The sequence below is a fragment of the Osmerus eperlanus genome, chromosome 7 (genome assembly GCF_963692335.1).
Source record: "Osmerus eperlanus chromosome 7, fOsmEpe2.1, whole genome shotgun sequence".
NCBI lineage: Eukaryota > Metazoa > Chordata > Actinopteri > Osmeriformes > Osmeridae > Osmerus > Osmerus eperlanus.
In genome coordinates, this window is record NC_085024.1 from 10,668,623 (window position 1) to 10,685,956 (window position 17,334).

Consider the following 17,334-nt stretch of genomic DNA (forward strand, 5'->3'; position numbering starts at 1 on the left):
CTCATACATCCTTCCACAAACAAACACACACACACACACACACACACACACACAGACACACACACAAACACACACACCTCTTTGATGCTCCTCCGGTGATTGACTCTCCCTACCATCACCTTTTTATTGGTGTTGGTCAGCCTAAGGCCCCGAGGACCTGCAGAGGATGGACAATGTGGCAGAGGAGGAGGCCGTATTACAGTGTTACGGTTCTCTCATTACCCAGACTATAATGGATCACCACCACGGTCCCTTCACCACTACAGGGGCTTATTGTGATTGGTCGGGAGGATGTCTCCACGAATGTCTCACCGCTGTCTGAGGTCTCCACGCGGTGAATGACAAAAACATTTGTGTGAGAGTTTTCTGTTCAGGGTTGAGTCGATTGGAACTCTTTCATCAGGGCACGCAGTGTGCTTAGTCAGGCACTAAGCACTGACAGTTCACTCTGGTGGAGTGGTTTGTGGTTTTGGTGGGCAGAGGGATGCAGCTTAGCGGTGAAAGGGTCTCTTTATCAACTGTTCGCTCAATAGATATGAATCACGGGAATGAATCACAAACATTCAGCAGTTGCTAATTAGGCTCTCCTTGCTGACGTACTAGTCGAAAACAACACACCTGGCCACTGTTCTATCTCCATGCCATAAGACCTGGCTGGGTGGCTGAATGAGGGACTTCACCGGAATTGTGTGTTTGCATCGTTGAAGGCCATTCTAGAACGTGTATTCTCCCTGAAGAGCTGCACGACTCTGCCCTTTCACTGTCCAACAATCCTTTCAGGATATTGTTTACAGATAAATATTTGACATAGTCTCACTGAGCAATCAACAGCCAGGCCGCTCTGGTTGGCCATAACTGAAAACATTTGGATATCCTAAGTTATCCTAAGGGTTTCTGTAATGAGTTGTACCTTTTATCTTGGCACAACACCCGCCAGGGGAAAGAAACTAAAACCCAAACTTTTCCTACTGCTGGGGCAGGCATTGGTCATATTTTTTAGGTCTTTCGATAGACAAGTTAATACATCCCCAACCAGCAACTCAATCCTCCTGCATGGTAATGCAGTCTCTCTCTGCCCTGGACTGAGGGAGAATGTGGGTTGGACATGCTGGTCCTCTGACCAGCCCAGCTGCCCCTTCTTCTAGCGTCCTACTGCTTCTGGGTAATGAGGACAGTGAGCCCCTGATTGGTCAATGCATCATTTGTTGGGGCGTGTCCACACGTGACCTTAGAGTGATCAAATCTGTCAAATCGCCCACCAGACACACCCCTCTCTCTTTCTCTCTCTCTCGCGCTCGATGTCGGTTTTGGCCGGATCCAAACCATACCATTCATAACACACACCCCGGGCTAGGATGTTAAGCAGTTGGTGGTCCGTCGCGTCTCCGGTCATGAAGTCACTCATGTGGAACATCTCTCTTATCACTCTGCGGAGGTGTGAGGCTGGTCCTCAGGCAGGGCAAGGCAGAGTAGGCTGCAACCGAGGATCCATATGTAGACGTACACCCACACACCTACACTGAGGCATGCACACAGTAATACGTCGCTTTGGTTGAAAACATTCATTTAAAACATAAAATTACAGTAATACATAAAGCACATACATGCACGTTATTATTTTCTTTCTTTATCCAATTCCATTCTTTTTATACAAACATTTCATTTCTCAGGGATTCACAGACATTCAAATATAACGGAAGCATTATTTCCTCCATGCTACTAAGTTGACAGTTGAAATGGCAATATTTTGACAGCAGCAGGCCCTAATCTTTGACATTCCTGCAGATTACACAGCCATCTTGCGTACATTCCCCAGAAAATCAAGTATCAGCACATTAGTGCCTCAATGGCTCACTAAACACGTACCACTAAGGCTAAGACTGTAAGACAGGGCCTGAGTTTAACTCTGGCCTGGGTCATTTCCTGTATGTCTTCCCCTCTCTCTCTCTCTCTCTCTCTCTCTCTCTCTCTCTCTCTCTCTCTCTCTCTCTCTCTCTCTCTCTCTCTCTCTCCCTCTCTCTGCTTTTCTTTCTCTTTATAAAAATGCCCCAAAAATATGTTAAAAAACAAGTATCAGCACCAGCAGCTTGCACCTGTACCTCACAGTGGGTCAGAGTCAGCGATGTATCCAGTTAATAACTGGAACTCAAGCCATTTAGCTGTGAACTACTGGTCTCATGAGTTGTACTGTGTGGGCAACCTACTTTCAAAGGGCACCTCTCTTAAATCTTTGGAAATGACAGTTGAGAATGAAAACAATTACAGTAGTGTAGGACATTAATGAAGGCCAGGACACAATTGAATTGGGCAAACAGCTACCCCTAAATTTCAGACCTGGGTTCTCTGTGATACTAACCATGTGTGATTGGCAAGATTCAAACTATGCCAATCTGTGCTGTTCATGTGCATTTCATGTATGACAATGCCCATCCAACTAGAAGGTGATCTGAGAGGTGGCATAGAGGCGTCTTCTCCAGCCAAGCAGCAGCAGGCTTCCTAACCTGCTCCTAGCAGTGACAAGAAGCCCTTTGGCCAAAGTAATAAATGTGTCATGTCTTGCCTGAAGGGATTGCTGCCTTATTGCTTCCTGTAAGCTCTGACAGTCTGTTCTGCCTCTGAGAGGCTGTGGTCATATGTCTCAACTTAGCCCTGCTGCTTGACCAAAGGGCTTTTTTTAAACTGATGAATCACTGTAAGTATTTTTGGTGGTTCTCTTCTGCTCCAAGATTTGTTTCCTCTTTGATTCAGACAACTGTGGTCTCATGTGTTACGTAGGGAAGCATTCATACAAGTGGTTTGGATTGAAGTTTTTGGAATATGCTAAGCTTTTCATATAGAGATCAGTCGACAGAATAAGAACAGTAACTGATATTGAGCTCACTGAATAAAGCCCCGTCAAATCTCTAAATCACTTAGACTCAATCACTCCTACTCTGCACAACTGCACAATGAAACCACTCTTTTATTTCCCTAGTGAATATACAATAGCAGGTCTACTCCATGTTGGGGTATGACTTTAAATAGCTTACAGTCTCATTAAAAAATATCCTTCCTTTCTTTTTCTTTTTGTGGGATGCAATCTCCCTGCTTCTTTGAAGAAGAGATAACACAGAAGTGAGTTTCTGTTGTAAGTCAGGGTAAATCATTGGAATAAGTGGAAAATTCCTGTACGGGATGGCACCTTGTCTCATCAGTGGTGGTGGTGATACTATATAAAAATAGTGTCAATATAAAGAGGACATTGATGTAACTTAGGGCTTGTTAATTTCGGGAAGCGAAGGGTATGTGTTGTGATGACTGAGGGTAGACCCCGCTGGTGGGCAGAAGTGGTCAATGTGTAGCCGAGGAGAGCAGAAACACAAACAGATACATGAAATGCAAAGTAGTATCAACATTATCTCTTAAAAAATCATGCTCCCTTAACCTTGCTGTCAAATTAATGGAACCAGGTGCATACACCCATCTCCAACAGATTGAGCTCAGATTCATTAGACCGAGATAACAGTGGTACCCCAACCACTGTCAGTGTGTTCACCTAAAACAGGGGTGGGGAACCTTTTTTCTGCCAAGGGCCATTTGGATATTTATAAAATCATTCGGGGGCCGTACAGAATTATCAACTTAAAAATGTGCCTGCTACATTTGGTCAAACATTTAATTAACTCACACCTAATGTGATGGCTGGAACTGCTTCTCTTTGGTGAGGTTTGTGATGTTCGCTGGCACGGATGCAGCCTGCTTTGACTAGGGGTGCATCGAACATTTCTTGGGGGGTATCATGATTACGGAAAGGGATCGTATTATTTTTTATATTGCTACAATTTTTTGGACTGTTTATCGATCTGAGTTTTAATCAGGCGCGGAGCCATACGTTGTAAACGTATGGGACCTAAAACAACTGTGACTTCATTTCCTTGTAGAGGACAGAACACCCAACAGTTTTGGGTTTGCACTCGTATGCATGGGTTACAGTAAACCAACTGTTAGTGAACAATGCATTTTCAATGTTTCTCTTAATTAACACACTTTACAATTGCCTCTGCGTTTCCTTGTTCTACTACAGGGCAAAGCTTGCTAATTGGCTGACGTTATTACAGCATTTTTCTTTGGCTGCAAAGAAGCAATAGGAGAGTCAACATCCATACTGTAATCCATTCAGTATAATACATCTAGCTGTTTCAAAGTCTGGGCCATCTAATTTCCCCTGAGAATTCAGGGTTTAAATGCAATATTAATGGAGGGTTGGTGGGTTGTTATGGGTGTCTTCATAGAGTAGGGGGGAGATCATTTTGAAAATAGTCTGTGGGTTGAATGGGGGGTCTTGTTGTTAACGAGCCACTGGTGAGAGGGCAGAGGATATCAGGGCACTTAACCTCTACTGACTTTCACACTACCTCCCTCCCTAGTCTCCTCTTCTCTCTTCCTCCTCTCATCTCAGTCCTTGAAATGTCCCCGTCTTCAGGCACTCTTCCATCTTCTTCTCTCCTCTTCCTATCACTCTGATTTCCCCCCCCCTCTCTTTCTCTCTCTGTCGCTGTCGAGAATCCAACAGTCTGATTGCTCTCTTGCTCTCTTAAAAAGCCGGAGGGTAATTTATATGATGGGGACCCCCTCCACATCATATAAATTACCCTCCGGCTTTTTATCAAATCTGTAGTCCTAAATCTAGCCGTGATGTCTCCCAAATATGTTCTACTGAGTCAGACACTTTAGGTAATTGCAACATTCATGTTCCAGCAATTTGAACCCACTTGAATAGATGGACCATCACTGCATCACTGTTCTAATGCTGTTCTTTCCCCCAGATGAAGAATGTTTAATGTTTTTCAGAGGTCTTGTTTTTGCAGTGACTGTGTTATTGTTTTGCTATATGTGTGTGTGTAGGTTGGGGTGTGTGTGGGGGGGGTTGGCATTGGCCTGCACTACGGTATCCCAGAGGGCTTTGTGTAACCGTGGCGAAGGGGGAGGTTTTAATAGCTGTCGGGATGAGAGGAGGCCTGTCAGTTGGCCCTTGCTTGATATTTGAATTGTGAAAGAACAAAATGAAAAAATAGCAGTAATTATAGGTGTGAAGTTTTACAATATTACAATGGAGAAAAGAGCAAGAGGAGAATAGGCAACAAACAACAAAAAATTACATTTTCGCTGAGCCCGCTCTGTAAAATCTTTTTTTTATTCATTTTTTCCAGGGTTTGCCGGCCCTCCGTTGCACGTCGGGCCTAACAACACCCTTGAACACGTACTTTATTGGCGATAAAGTACTGCCTCTCGTACCTTATTGCTTAATTAAAACGTTATATAGTTGTGTAGCTGATTCTGAAACTTATGATGATTTATAGTATGCTCCTACAGCATGTGCATGTATTTTATTCACGTCACACCTTTTTTGAGGAGTAATAATAATATTTTGGTGAACTGATGAAAAGCTATATTCATTTTATATAAGTGAAGTCTCCCTCAGCAGCCAGTTTATCCCACTTTATAAAATATCCAGTACCTTCAGTTGTAAGTTATGGATTAAGACAAACCTTTTCACTCACCTATCAGTGCGCAGATAATCTTCAATCAAGGTCTAAAGGGATGCTGTCCCTCCCTCCCCTGGTGTGCTTATCACCCGGAGGGTTTAGCTGAGAGACAGGGTTTCTGAAAGTAGACCCCCTGCTTGTCAGATTCAGCACCTGTACCTCTTAAAATCTATGAATAAGTCGGACCAGTTTTCCCACTGATATTAAAGTTAGGACTTCGCAATGCTAAGATTGGCCAGTATCTACCCCTAGGGATATTTACCCCTCTTGAATCACTCGGGCATTTTCTAAAACCTTGGGAGGACAGCCATGCTGGACAGACTATTAACAACCAACTGGCGAATTACTGGCCTAAACTACTCTACTCGTGATGCATGATGCATATTCTTTCAGGTGATGTGGAGCAGCCCCTGCAGTATGAGTGCAGTAATTTCAACAATCTGGCCCTGCAACACTTTTATAGTTTAAGTAGGCTATGAGTAAAATGTAAAACAACAAGCAAAAACAACAATATCAACGCATCACTGCAACACCATTTCATACCAATGAAGGAGAAGTGTCATCGAGGCAGCTGGTTCAGTCTGACAGGGATATCAGTCCAGCGTTCCACCACCTGCAGGATCTGAATAGCAGTGTAGCGAGCGGCTTGTGTGAGCTGATCTATAATGCAGAGGAGGATAACTATACACAGGGGACTTTTTAGAGACTACTCCCAACTGACTGCTCCCTGAGGTGTGGAGGACATCTCCATGACACAGCTAATTGGTGCAGTTTAAGTTAATCTCCCGTCGTAAAAGTCTGGTGTCCGATAGTTTTTCCAAAACTGACGTTGCTGTGAGTTATCGTAGGATCATTGTCTACATTTAAAAAGCTGGAAATCAAAGCTGATGCATTTGGAGAAGAGGCAGGAAGCAGACTATTTCAGCATTTTCAATAGAATGTTCTTATTATTACCCCTGGAACTATAGACACAGACACCGTTCTAGCTCAAGAAAGGTGCAGAGGAAGAAGAATCCTAGGCTCAAAGAATGAAGAAAATAATCTGGTTGACGTTGTGGAGGCCTCCCGACCTTCAGCAAAACCACTTGAACAACTACTTTGAGGAGAGTCGTGTCTGGTATTTCATTGATGGGCACAGAGACAAGCACAGCCTTCAATACTAAACAGCCATGGAGGCTCTTTTCTCAGGAAACTGGGATTAAGTCCTCAACCGGCTAAGAAAGCCACATCGAGGTGAGTGGGTGGGAGGTTGCTGGGGTCGAGGACCAAAGGATTTCTGTAGGTGTGTTTGTGGGAGTGTTTGTGGGTGTTTGTGTGGATGTAAGTGAGGGGAGGCGGGGTTACATTGCTTTAGAAGTGGTTGCTGTGACCTATGCCCTCTCCTTGTTGTCATTCCCTGGTTGAGAGACGGTGCATGTGTGTCCGCTTGTGCATTAGTGCCGTGTCTCAGTGTGTGTCTCAGTGTGTGTGTGTTTGTGTGTGTGTGTGTGTGTGTGTGTGTGTGTGTGTGGGGGGGGGGTCCAGGGTGGGTCTTACTGAGGCAGCAGCTAGCGTGCGTCTGTCCCTCTACTGCGTCAGCGATGCGCAAACAGATGACAGGATGCGCCAGCCCTCTGCTCCAGGGACGTGGGCCAGCCCCTCCCTCTCGGCTATATAAGGACCTCTCCTCCACCTCCAGGAGAACTTCCCTCAGTCAGCCTGTTCTACCGTTGTACCTCTCAACCTCTCCTGTTCTCTTCATTCACCGTGGGGCTGTCTGAAAAGTGAAGGTAAGAGGGCATGCTGGCTTCTTCCTACTCGCATTTTGTTGGTGTCGTTATCGAAAAAATAAAGTTTACTGGTCACTTCGAATCAGTACTTTTCTCACAGAATGAGAGATGTTCTTGTTGTTTGTTGCTTGTTTTATTTATCTGAAGGGTTCTCCTGGTTTAGTTTTTGACTAATTGTGATGGAAAAAAGCGACATTTTGCAATTGAGAGTATGATTCAGATAAACATTAAGGATATCACATGAGCTTCCTAGTTTCCAGTTTCAAAATTGAATCCATCCATCGCCACTGGCTGCTTATTGGTTATCTAGTTTATGTTTTAAAATGTTTAGAGCTGTATTTTTACAACTGATACTTCTGTTTATTCCATGTGTAAACCAGTTTGTGTCTTATTTAAACGGTGGCCCCAAAATGTTCAACATGTGGTACCCTTTTAAACAAAATGTATTATTAAGAGGGTCCACTGAGGCTGGGTGATAGTTGACTAAGGTGTATCTGTGAGGATCTTTGGACTGAGTAGGGACTGGAGGGTGGAGGCATTAACATGGATTGTTAGCTGATTATCCAGCCATTTCCTCAGGTTATATGATGACAGAGAGAACCATTCATTAGTCAGGATGGATGAATTGGTAAAATTCAAGGAGAAGAATCTAGATTTCTCTCTTCCTATTATCTGATAAATGAACATTTTCTTTGTGCTGAAGCGATGTCTGTCCTAACATGTGTCTCTATTTCTGTCAGCAATGAACGCTGGGATCTGTGTGTGTGTTCTCCTCGCCGCCCTTGCCAGCAGCAGCCTAGGACGGCCCTCTCACTCACCAAACCCGGACCTGGGCGGAGCAGAGCCCCCCAAACTGGACAGCGCTCTGTCCACACACACACGCCAAGCCCGCTCGGCAGTGCCAGCAGAACAGCTGACCCCCTACTCCAAACCCAATGAGGAGGAGGACTCTCGCACCAGTCTCAGCCAGATACTGGCCAGATTGATATCCAGGAAAGGTGAGTGGTGGCCAATTAGGAACTCCATTACACAGGCTTTAATATTTAAAAAGGTTGCATGTGGGTTAGGGTGGGATGTGAATGTGAATGTGGGGAAAACAGGGATTTGGGATTGCCCTGCCTGTCAGTAATGAGTGTGCTTTACAAAGATTGCAGTTATACTGCTTAGTTAAACCACAGCACCACAACTACATGGACTGCAGTTAATCAACTGCCTCTGTAAAAGATCCAAAAATACAAACATTGTCTCAATCCTCTCCTCTGGTGCCCTTTACTTCTGGTATAGACTGCTGTTCCTTCGTAGTGTAAAGGAGAGGAGAGGAGAAAGGGAGGAGAAAGAGAGGGGTGGATGAAGAGAAGTTATGCAACAGGAAAGATGGGGATTGTTGATGGAAAAGATTATTCAGACTGAAAAGAATCCTGCCCTCCAGAGAATCCATCATATCACAGAAGATAAAGACGCTTGACATCTTGGAGAAAGACCACCACCCCCCCCCCTCACTCCATGTATCCCTTCTCTTGTGCCTCCCTTTCACCCTTGCCTGCTCACAGCTCTTCCTCCACTGTCATCATGTGTCGTTGTTTGTTTCTGCGTGCTGGCTTTCTACTAGCCATCCACATCATGCTGCTGAGTATCCTACGGGTGCAGCCAGGGATGTCAAACACATCAACCAGGATTTCATCAAAATATGTCCTAACAATGGGGAATTATTGTCACTATCATATACAATACATTTGCCATTAATTAAATCCCACTATCAAATAGAGAGACAATGAATGGTGAATGGATACACTTTTCCAGAGAAGATTAAACACAATTGAGAAGAAACATTACTGACATAGTATTTGCTATTATTTTATTATCGTATTATATATCTATTGTATTTTTTGTTTTCTCATTCAATAATAAGGAGCATCATGGAAAGCGTGGGGTGGGGTTTGCCTCTCATAGATGCCTTGTGTGGCAGAGCTAGCCTTCAACAGCACATCGACTCTAAACAGAGAGTGGTTAATTTTGTGGTTCACAGATAATGTATCCTCCATGGTTGAAGCCTGTCTGAGCGCCGCGCTGAGCCATTTAGAGGGAGTTTGGGGCTGTGTAAATGCCTGAACTCAGAACAGCGTCCCTGGGGTACTGATAATGAGCTGAGACAATATGTTGCTCCGTCCAGTGTTGCACACATACACATAACTGGCAGGAAGTAGAGAGAGAAGAAATTATGGGACTGATCAATAGAGATATGGCTAGCGTTACAGATACATCACGATTCTACTTCATTTAGCCTTCTCCCAGGTCAAAAAGAAACACATTTCATGCTTCCGTTTCCTCTGTGTTTAGGATGTAAGACCTATCTGGCATCTGGTCAGTGTCCTAATCGAGAATCTTGGTCCTCCCTGTGTTTCTAGGTGGGTTCCAGCCTCCGAGAAGCATGTCCATCAACAGCCGAGCTAGCGGGCCTGGGCCCAGTCACAGAATAAAGGACCGGGACTATCTGGGCTGGATGGATTTTGGCCGTCGGAGTGCTGAGGAGTACGAGTACTCCTCATAAAACGTGACCCTGAGCTCTGGTCTTTGACCCTGGATCCTGCTACACAACACCTGCTGCGCAAACACCCCCAAATCATCTCAAAAATTGTCATGGAAGCAAGAATTATCATCCCAAAAGCTATATTTATTATGTATTTGATGTAAATTTGTTTGTAAACCGGATATATGAAGCAATATAAATGTATGTAAACAGATTTTTAAAGAAAAAAATGAGAGAGAAAAAAAGTTTTTCATTTGGTTTCTGTCTCTGACCATCTACAGGGTGAAATCTGCTTGTCCTCTAAACACAGAGATACCAGGTTGTTGAAGAATAAAGCGCTCCTGCATCCACACACAGAAGCCTTCTCCATACTGTTTCCAAACACTTAGCCATTGGCCCCTGTATTCAGCCCTGAGTGCTTTGCGGTCTTTGCATTTAGCAGGTTCATTTAGCAGCTCTTGTTCCCTTTGTCACAAATGAAGTGGTTATATAACATCTCATGTGACTCATATTTGCTTTTCTATTAGGTCGGAACTGCGGTTGTCACACACATTGTTCCTTGGTCACCCATAGAAGGGGAGAGAGAGAAATGGCATGGTCCATTGAAATGTAACAATTCAAAATAAGATAGGGTGTCTGTGTGTGTGCGTGCATCTATGTGTGTCTGTAAATAAGCATTTATTGAATTTCAGTGTGGAGTTATACCCCAAAGCCGATCTCGGTTATTGTACCCCTGGCAGCCCATTACTCTCAGTTATAATGTTAATGAGCGAGAGCTCAAACAGAGCGCTCCCTATCTAATTTTTCAGATGCAGTGTCAGGGGGTGATCGTCGCATGATCGTCGTAGCAATATCATCTCTCACTTACTAAACAGAAAACAAGGACAAAGGGGTTAGGGAGACAAACCAAGAGAAAGAGGGGAAAGGGAGATGCAAATAAAGAATGGAAATAGGTTTTACATTAAAATCCACACTGCTTAACAAATATTGGATAGAGTGCACTTGGGTGCAGGGTAGGACAATAGCAGTGCAGCCAAGGCCGGCACGAGCTGTAGGAAGGATAATGTTGGCTAGCGCCACCGCGTTGCCACTGACACAGATGTCCCACAATGAACTGATTTAATTCACAAGCAACAGGTGTTGGCTGCTAAGGGTAGCAGGGTAGAGAAAGACAGGAAGGGCTCTGTTGTACAATAAAGCATACCAATAAAAACTGGAAAAACATAAAACATCTGCTGCTTCTGTCGGGGCAATTACCTGATGGTGGATGATTTGGTTAGGTGGTTGGGTCCACAGAGAATGGAGACATAAGCTTGAAGCTGGGTTTGTACTACTGTATAGAACCATTTAGACTAGAGACCCATTATTTTGGGCACACCCCCACATGGATAGGCAAGGAGGGAGGACACTGAGATATACCCAGAAACCAACACACTGGATTATGTTTGAAAATACTCCTGTAGCTAATGAATAAAGGTCTTGAGTTTGTTTTATACCTTAACTTAGTTTTTTTACCCAACAACATGAGAAAGCAATTTTATTGATTGGTTTTATTCAAGTTTATTGCAATGTTATTGACCATGTAGACAACAAGTAGGCATGTTCTTATATCCTGATCAATTCTGTATTGATTTCTTTGTTGCAATCTTTGTTTCTATTTGATGTTGGTGGTGAAGGAGATCTGAGATGAAGTCCAGGTCTGCCGGTGAATGCAAGACGTCAAATGACCACTCTGCTGAGTGAGGACGGGTTGTTATCCCAATACCATGGGCTTCCCCGTTATGTCCAAGCATTCATGACAATCAAACTCCAAATAAAAGTATATCTTAGTTATTTTCATAACTATTTTCATTTTTCATTTTTAACCAAATTGCATCTAATACCTTTATCAAAACTCTTAAAAACCCTGGATTTTACTATTTTGACTTAAAATGTTTTCCCATATACAAAACGTTCTCTTGTTTAATTTCATAAACTTTCATGATCCACTCTACCAAATCTTTTATGTCACCTTCTAATTACTTCCTCATAATTTTTCACATTTCCTTAAATCAAAATAAAACATTAGTGAAAAACACAGCTTCAAAATAACCCACCTGGAAAAGTGCCATCAATTGATTCCATGTCAATGGATATCAGTTCAGTACGATTCTCCATACAGAATGGAGAAGAGGGGAAACATTTGGTACTAACTTAACACCACATCATAACAACTTTTTTGTGTTATTGGTTCGCTTGACCCGATGTTAGTTTCCTCAAGGATCACAATGACTCTTGCTTAGAGACTTGTTGCTCTTGTGGTTAGTGGTAACTGATTTTAAATTTTTGTACTCGCTGTGATATATTGTTTTTATTATTGTTGCTTGTTTTTTCCACAGGTACACTTGTACTTATAGCGGTTCATGTTGTTTAATTGTAACTTGTTTAACTACATGCTCTTATGGTTCTTCCCTTTGGCACTTACTTTGGTTGTTCACAATGTGTGCTTCATGTTTTGGCTACTCGCAATGTTTTTGTGGCTATCTTGTTGTTATAATCAGTGACCTATGCACTTTGTAAAGCTCTCTCTTGGAAGTCGCTTTGGATAAAAGCGTCTGCTAAATGACTAAATGTAATGTAAATGTAATGTAAATGTTATTGTTTATTAAATTTTTTAATGCACCCAATATACTGTATGAATGCCACAACATCTACAATGTGGACTCAACTGCTCTGCTAACAGCCAAACTCTTACTACCGCAGCTTATGGCTGTCGCCTATCGGTTGTCAAGGCAATTATCCTTACTGTACATAATTACTTTTGAAAAAGAAAAGCTAGTAGCCATAGTCTCTAAATTAAAACATAAGTTCATGAAACTTATACACATTAAATATATTTTATAAATCAAAACATGGTTTGAAAAATGTAGAAATATTAAATGTTATAATAATATTTGATTTATTCAATATATTTTACTTGCTGCTTATCCATTTTATGTTAATAACCGTTTTATGATTGTTCAGATGAGTTTGCGGCACCATTAAGGTAGTCTTGTTATTTACTGCCACCATGTGGAAAGAAATAGTGCAATAACGCCATGTGAGCACCGTAAAGTGAAATACTTGTCATGTTGACACCCAACACAATTTTTACATCAATTTACCACGGACCCAAGTGTTTTTCATTTTTCTTTATAAAAATTATATTAGACTATGCTCAAATGTACATTTCAAGTCAAATTGTACTTTGGATGTCTGTACAAAGCCAATCAATTTGAGTAATTTCACAATTTGTCAAATATTTATTTGTCTATGAACCTAGCCTGTCTCAGTAGCGTACCTACCTATCGTACCACACATGCACATGGATGACTCCAGATGGGTTTCCCTACATAGACCTCTGGGACTATCTCAAGCCGTGGTGATCACAGAAAGCCAGTGTTGACAGCCTTTGAGGACACCAGCCCTCACCAGCCCTGAAGAATCACAGTGGACCTTCAGATGGACCTCCTCTACATGATATTTCTGCCATCCAAATCCTCAGTGAGGTTGGTGCCTCTAGTGTGGTGACTCCCAGTGATGTAGGTGGAGTCAGGTGGCTGAGCGGTTAGGGAATCGGGCTAGTAATCTGAAGGTTGCCGGTTCGATTCTTGGCCGTGTCAAATGACGTTGTGTCCTTGGGCAAGGCACTTCCCCCTACTTGCCTCGGGGGAATGTCCCTGTACTTACTGCAAGTCGCTCTGGATAAGAGCGTCTGCTAAATGACTAAATGTAAATGTCTTGAAAGGGCAGGACTCTTCCATAGCCTCAAGGGTCCTGACCCCAACTGGACCCTCTCAGGGATGATCCTCCGCCAGCCTGACGGTCAGGAGGACGACTGTCCTAGGGTGGTGAGCCAGGCCTCTGTCAGGAAGCTTAGCAGGGACATACTAGCTAGGATCTATGGCTCAAATCAAATCAAATTTATTTGTATAGCCCTTTTTACACGCAAGCATGTCACAGAGGGCTTCACATATGCCCATAGAACTGCCCCTCAACCAACCTAAACCCTCAAGGAAGACAAGGAAAAACTCCCAAAAAACTCTCAACAGGAGAAAAAAAATGGAAGAAACCTTGGGAGGAGCAATTCAGAGAGGGATCCCCTCCTCCAGAGACGGTTGGTGGGAGAGAGGAGCAGAACACAGGCTAAACATAGTCATACAGTGTCGATGGGTTTTTAAAACACCAAAATCCATTATTCAACTTTATAGATGTAGGACAGGACCGGGAGACTCGCGACCAGGTCCAGCGTTAAAAATGCAATCCAATGGCTCAAATGTTTCCAGTTACCTGGCACACCAAACCGTGCTAGCTCTGGGTAAATTCATCTCCATCAAAGTCAGCAATGACCAGCTTGAGAGTAGGTCTGCCAGGTTCAGTATGAGTCTGGATCAGCTCCAGAGGTCAAAAGCTTGCTGATCCCCAGCAGATCTCTGAGCAGCCTGACGGCACCATCGAGGTTCCCATCATTCCATCTCGCCCGGTCGGAGGAATCGTTGTCTCCGGAGAGAGGAACAGCCCTTCCCCCAGCACTAGTGTCATCAGCAAGGGCACTTTGAGGGCTGTGGTCCTCAAAGTCGGCTGCTGCTCATCTTCGGAGATGAGTATGTTCATCCCATGGACCTGCACACTCACCTGTGTGATGGAGTGCTGCACTACTTTGCTAGGTACCTTGAGATCACAGTTTCCATTTCCCAGGCCGAGACCCATGTCTTCAAAACCCATCGCTTTCTGGAGACCATGGTAGACAGTGTCGAGGGTGACATGCAGCCAAAGCTCAATGATTCCCTCCAGAACCTTGAGACGGTGATGTGTGACAGTGAAAACCTGGATGGCATAGCAACAGTGACCAAAGCTATGGCAAGAACTGCGGCCCGGGGTGTGTACTGCCATGGCCTCATATCCACCACCACATCTGTAACCAAGCACCTGGAAGAGAAGGAGGAGGAGAGGAGGAGTTCCAGCCCTCAGGATGCCAGTTCCTCCCAGCACATTAAGGTACTGCTCCATTAGAAGAAAGGGGAATCTGTCAGGGTTGTGACCCTTTATTGGCCACCAGAGGCCCTTGCTTTGTTTTCTTGGTTTTGGTTCTGTTAATCTGTTCTCATTATGACATATTGTTTTCACCTGTGCCTTGTTTGTTCTGTGCTTTTTAAGTGGCTTGGATTCTTAGTTCTGTGCTTAGTTTTTCTCTCACATGCCACAGAGTTAGAGTTCCTTGGCTATACTTTTTGACTATCTGATTTTTTGTATATTATTTCTACTTCCAATAAAAGGAGGAAAGTTTTTGGGTCCACACTTGCACTCCTGACACATATCAGATCAAATCATAAGGAGAGTTGAGGTGTGCACCCGGAGCCTGGTCCAGTCTCTGATTTCCTCCAGAGACAGCTGTCCCATGTGTGGGCCACCCAGAGATGTTCCCTGGGCTCCAAACTGGCCAATCAGCTGCAGCAGTCCAATGAGCATCATGTTCATGAAATAGTGTTAGTTGTGGCTAAGAACTTCCTGATAACTGTTGATGATTTTCTTAACTTTGAACAAATAGTCGATCATCTGCAAATAAAACATTATATGTATATTTATTAAATATTTGTTCAAAATCTAATGGATCTAATGGATCTTCATTAGTTTAGGAATTTCTGTAAATCTAATCTTTCTGCAGTGGGCAAAATAGAGACATAAGAACAGTTACAGTCACTATGATTATAGTGGATTGGTAATAGTGTAAGCCCAAATAGTTATGCTTCATTATTAATATGAGTGTTAATCCAGACAACGCTAGTGACACAAAAAGGTAAAATCAGGTCACTCCTTTCAATGCCAACTGTATTCCAGCATTTATTCTGAAAGTCAAAACTCTTTACTGTCAAGCTGAGTTCCAACCTCATCTGTTTTCTGCTCTTCCCAGAGACACACAACAAATGTCCAAACAGATCAGATAAATTGGTGGGATTACAAGACCCAGCCATTGTTTTGTACACTGACTACAGATACAGACAAGATCACTTTCAGTGTACACATCATTGACCGTGTCAGGCACTCAGTCGCTTTTCTTTCAAGAGGTGTTAGTGATTTGTGATAATAGAGAGAGAAAATGAGATGGAAAGCGAAGATGGAAATCGAAACTGTTGGAAAAGTCTTAGTTTTGAGAAATAAAGGACACACTACTGTATGTGTGACTGGCCATGATAACACACATGGTTTATTTGAACTCGTATTTGTATTCACCCAGCACCATAAATTGAAACATTCAGTCTAACAAACAATTCTCTCAGAGTTACAGTTTTTCTCAATCGCTTTGGCTCGTTTTTGGAAATACTCTTCCATATTCTCTGACCGTATTTTGCCAGTAAATTGGCCAATGCCACCAAAACGAAATATATATAAATATATTAGATGATTTTTACCATGGCAGTTAACTCTGAAAATGTTGAATATAATTAAAAAATATAATTTTTGGCTGACACTGATTGCTTACTGTACAATACAAGAATGTCAGTTTTGTCAAGCTGAATGCTATTGTGTATAATGCTGAGCTTTTAAGATACTGATTTCAACAATTGGTAAAAGTTTACTGGGAAAGTCAGTACTGTAGAACACTGTGGTACACATACAAATGTGCATATCTGTCACGGCCACAGCCGTGCCCCCCCCCCGCCCCCCCCCCCCTCCCCCCCCCGCCCCCCCCCCCCCCTCCCCCCCCCCCCCCCCGGTTTCAGTTTATCGCCCTGCCCTAGTGTTTCCCTGTCATTGTCTTCACCTGTTCTCGTTAGCGTTATTGTGTCCACCTGTGTGTCGTTTGGTTCTGTGTATTTAGGTTTCTGTTTTGTGTCCAGTCTTTGTCTTGTCCTTACCATACCTGTCTGTGTGAGTACCCTATCTGTTCCCGTTTTTGTGAATAAAACCCTTGTTTCTGTCATGCCTGCCGTCTCCCCTGCGTTTGGGTCCAACCCCACCTCACGTCGTGACAGAAGGACAAGAACACAAATGGACCCAGCAGAGAGTTTCCTAGGGACCCGACTTGCTTTTGGTGGACCCCGAAGCCTGCAGCGGAGGGCCCAGCACAACCTTGTTGTGCTGCCCAGCACCCAGAGCACCGAGGCTGTTCCTGCCGGGGAGTCTCGGCCGCCTGCCGCCGGTACCCAGCCCCGTTCCTGCCCTGTACTCCAGCCTCGGTCCTGCCCTGTGCCCCTGCCTCGTTCTTGCCCTGTGCCCCAGCCTCGGTCCTGCCGTGTACCCCAGCCTCGGTCCTGCCCTGTGCCCCAGCCTCGGTCCTGCCCTGTGCCCCAGCCTCGGTCCTGCCCTGTGCCCCAGCCTCGGTCCTGCCCTGTACCCCAGCCTCGGTCCTGCCCTGTACCCCAGCCTCGGTCCTGCCCTGTACCCCAGCCTCGGTCCTGCCCTGTACCCCAGCCTCGGTCCTGCCCTGTACCCCAGCCTCGGTCCTGCCCTGTGACCCAGCCTCAGTCCTGCCCTGTGCCCCGGCCACCGCCTC

General features: G+C 44.1%; 1 protein-coding gene and 1 long non-coding RNA gene across 2 annotated transcripts in view; both read left to right on the forward strand.

Moving 5' to 3' along the window:
• Nucleotides 1–17,334, forward strand: part of LOC134023037 (uncharacterized) — a 258,879-nt gene that overhangs the window by 92,542 nt on the left and 149,003 nt on the right. The window lies entirely within an intron of this gene.
• Nucleotides 7,209–11,318, forward strand: ccka (cholecystokinin a). The gene is made up of 3 exons (XM_062466277.1): nt 7,209–7,294; nt 8,035–8,292; nt 9,700–11,318. Exons 2-3 carry the CDS (start codon nt 8,037–8,039, stop codon nt 9,840–9,842), a joined length of 399 nt encoding a protein of 132 aa, XP_062322261.1. The 5' UTR covers nt 7,209–7,294; nt 8,035–8,036; the 3' UTR covers nt 9,843–11,318.

What these genes read in the sequence shown, in the direction of transcription:
- ccka (XM_062466277.1), top strand. Translation starts at nt 8,037, where the DNA reads ATGAACGCTGGGATCTGTGTGTGTGTTCTCCTCGCCGCCCTTGCCAGC. An exon ending in CAGATTGATATCCAGGAAAG is followed by an intron (nt 8,293 to 9,699) that starts GTGAGTGGTGGC and finishes CTGTGTTTCTAG; the next exon opens with GTGGGTTCCAGCCTCCGAGA.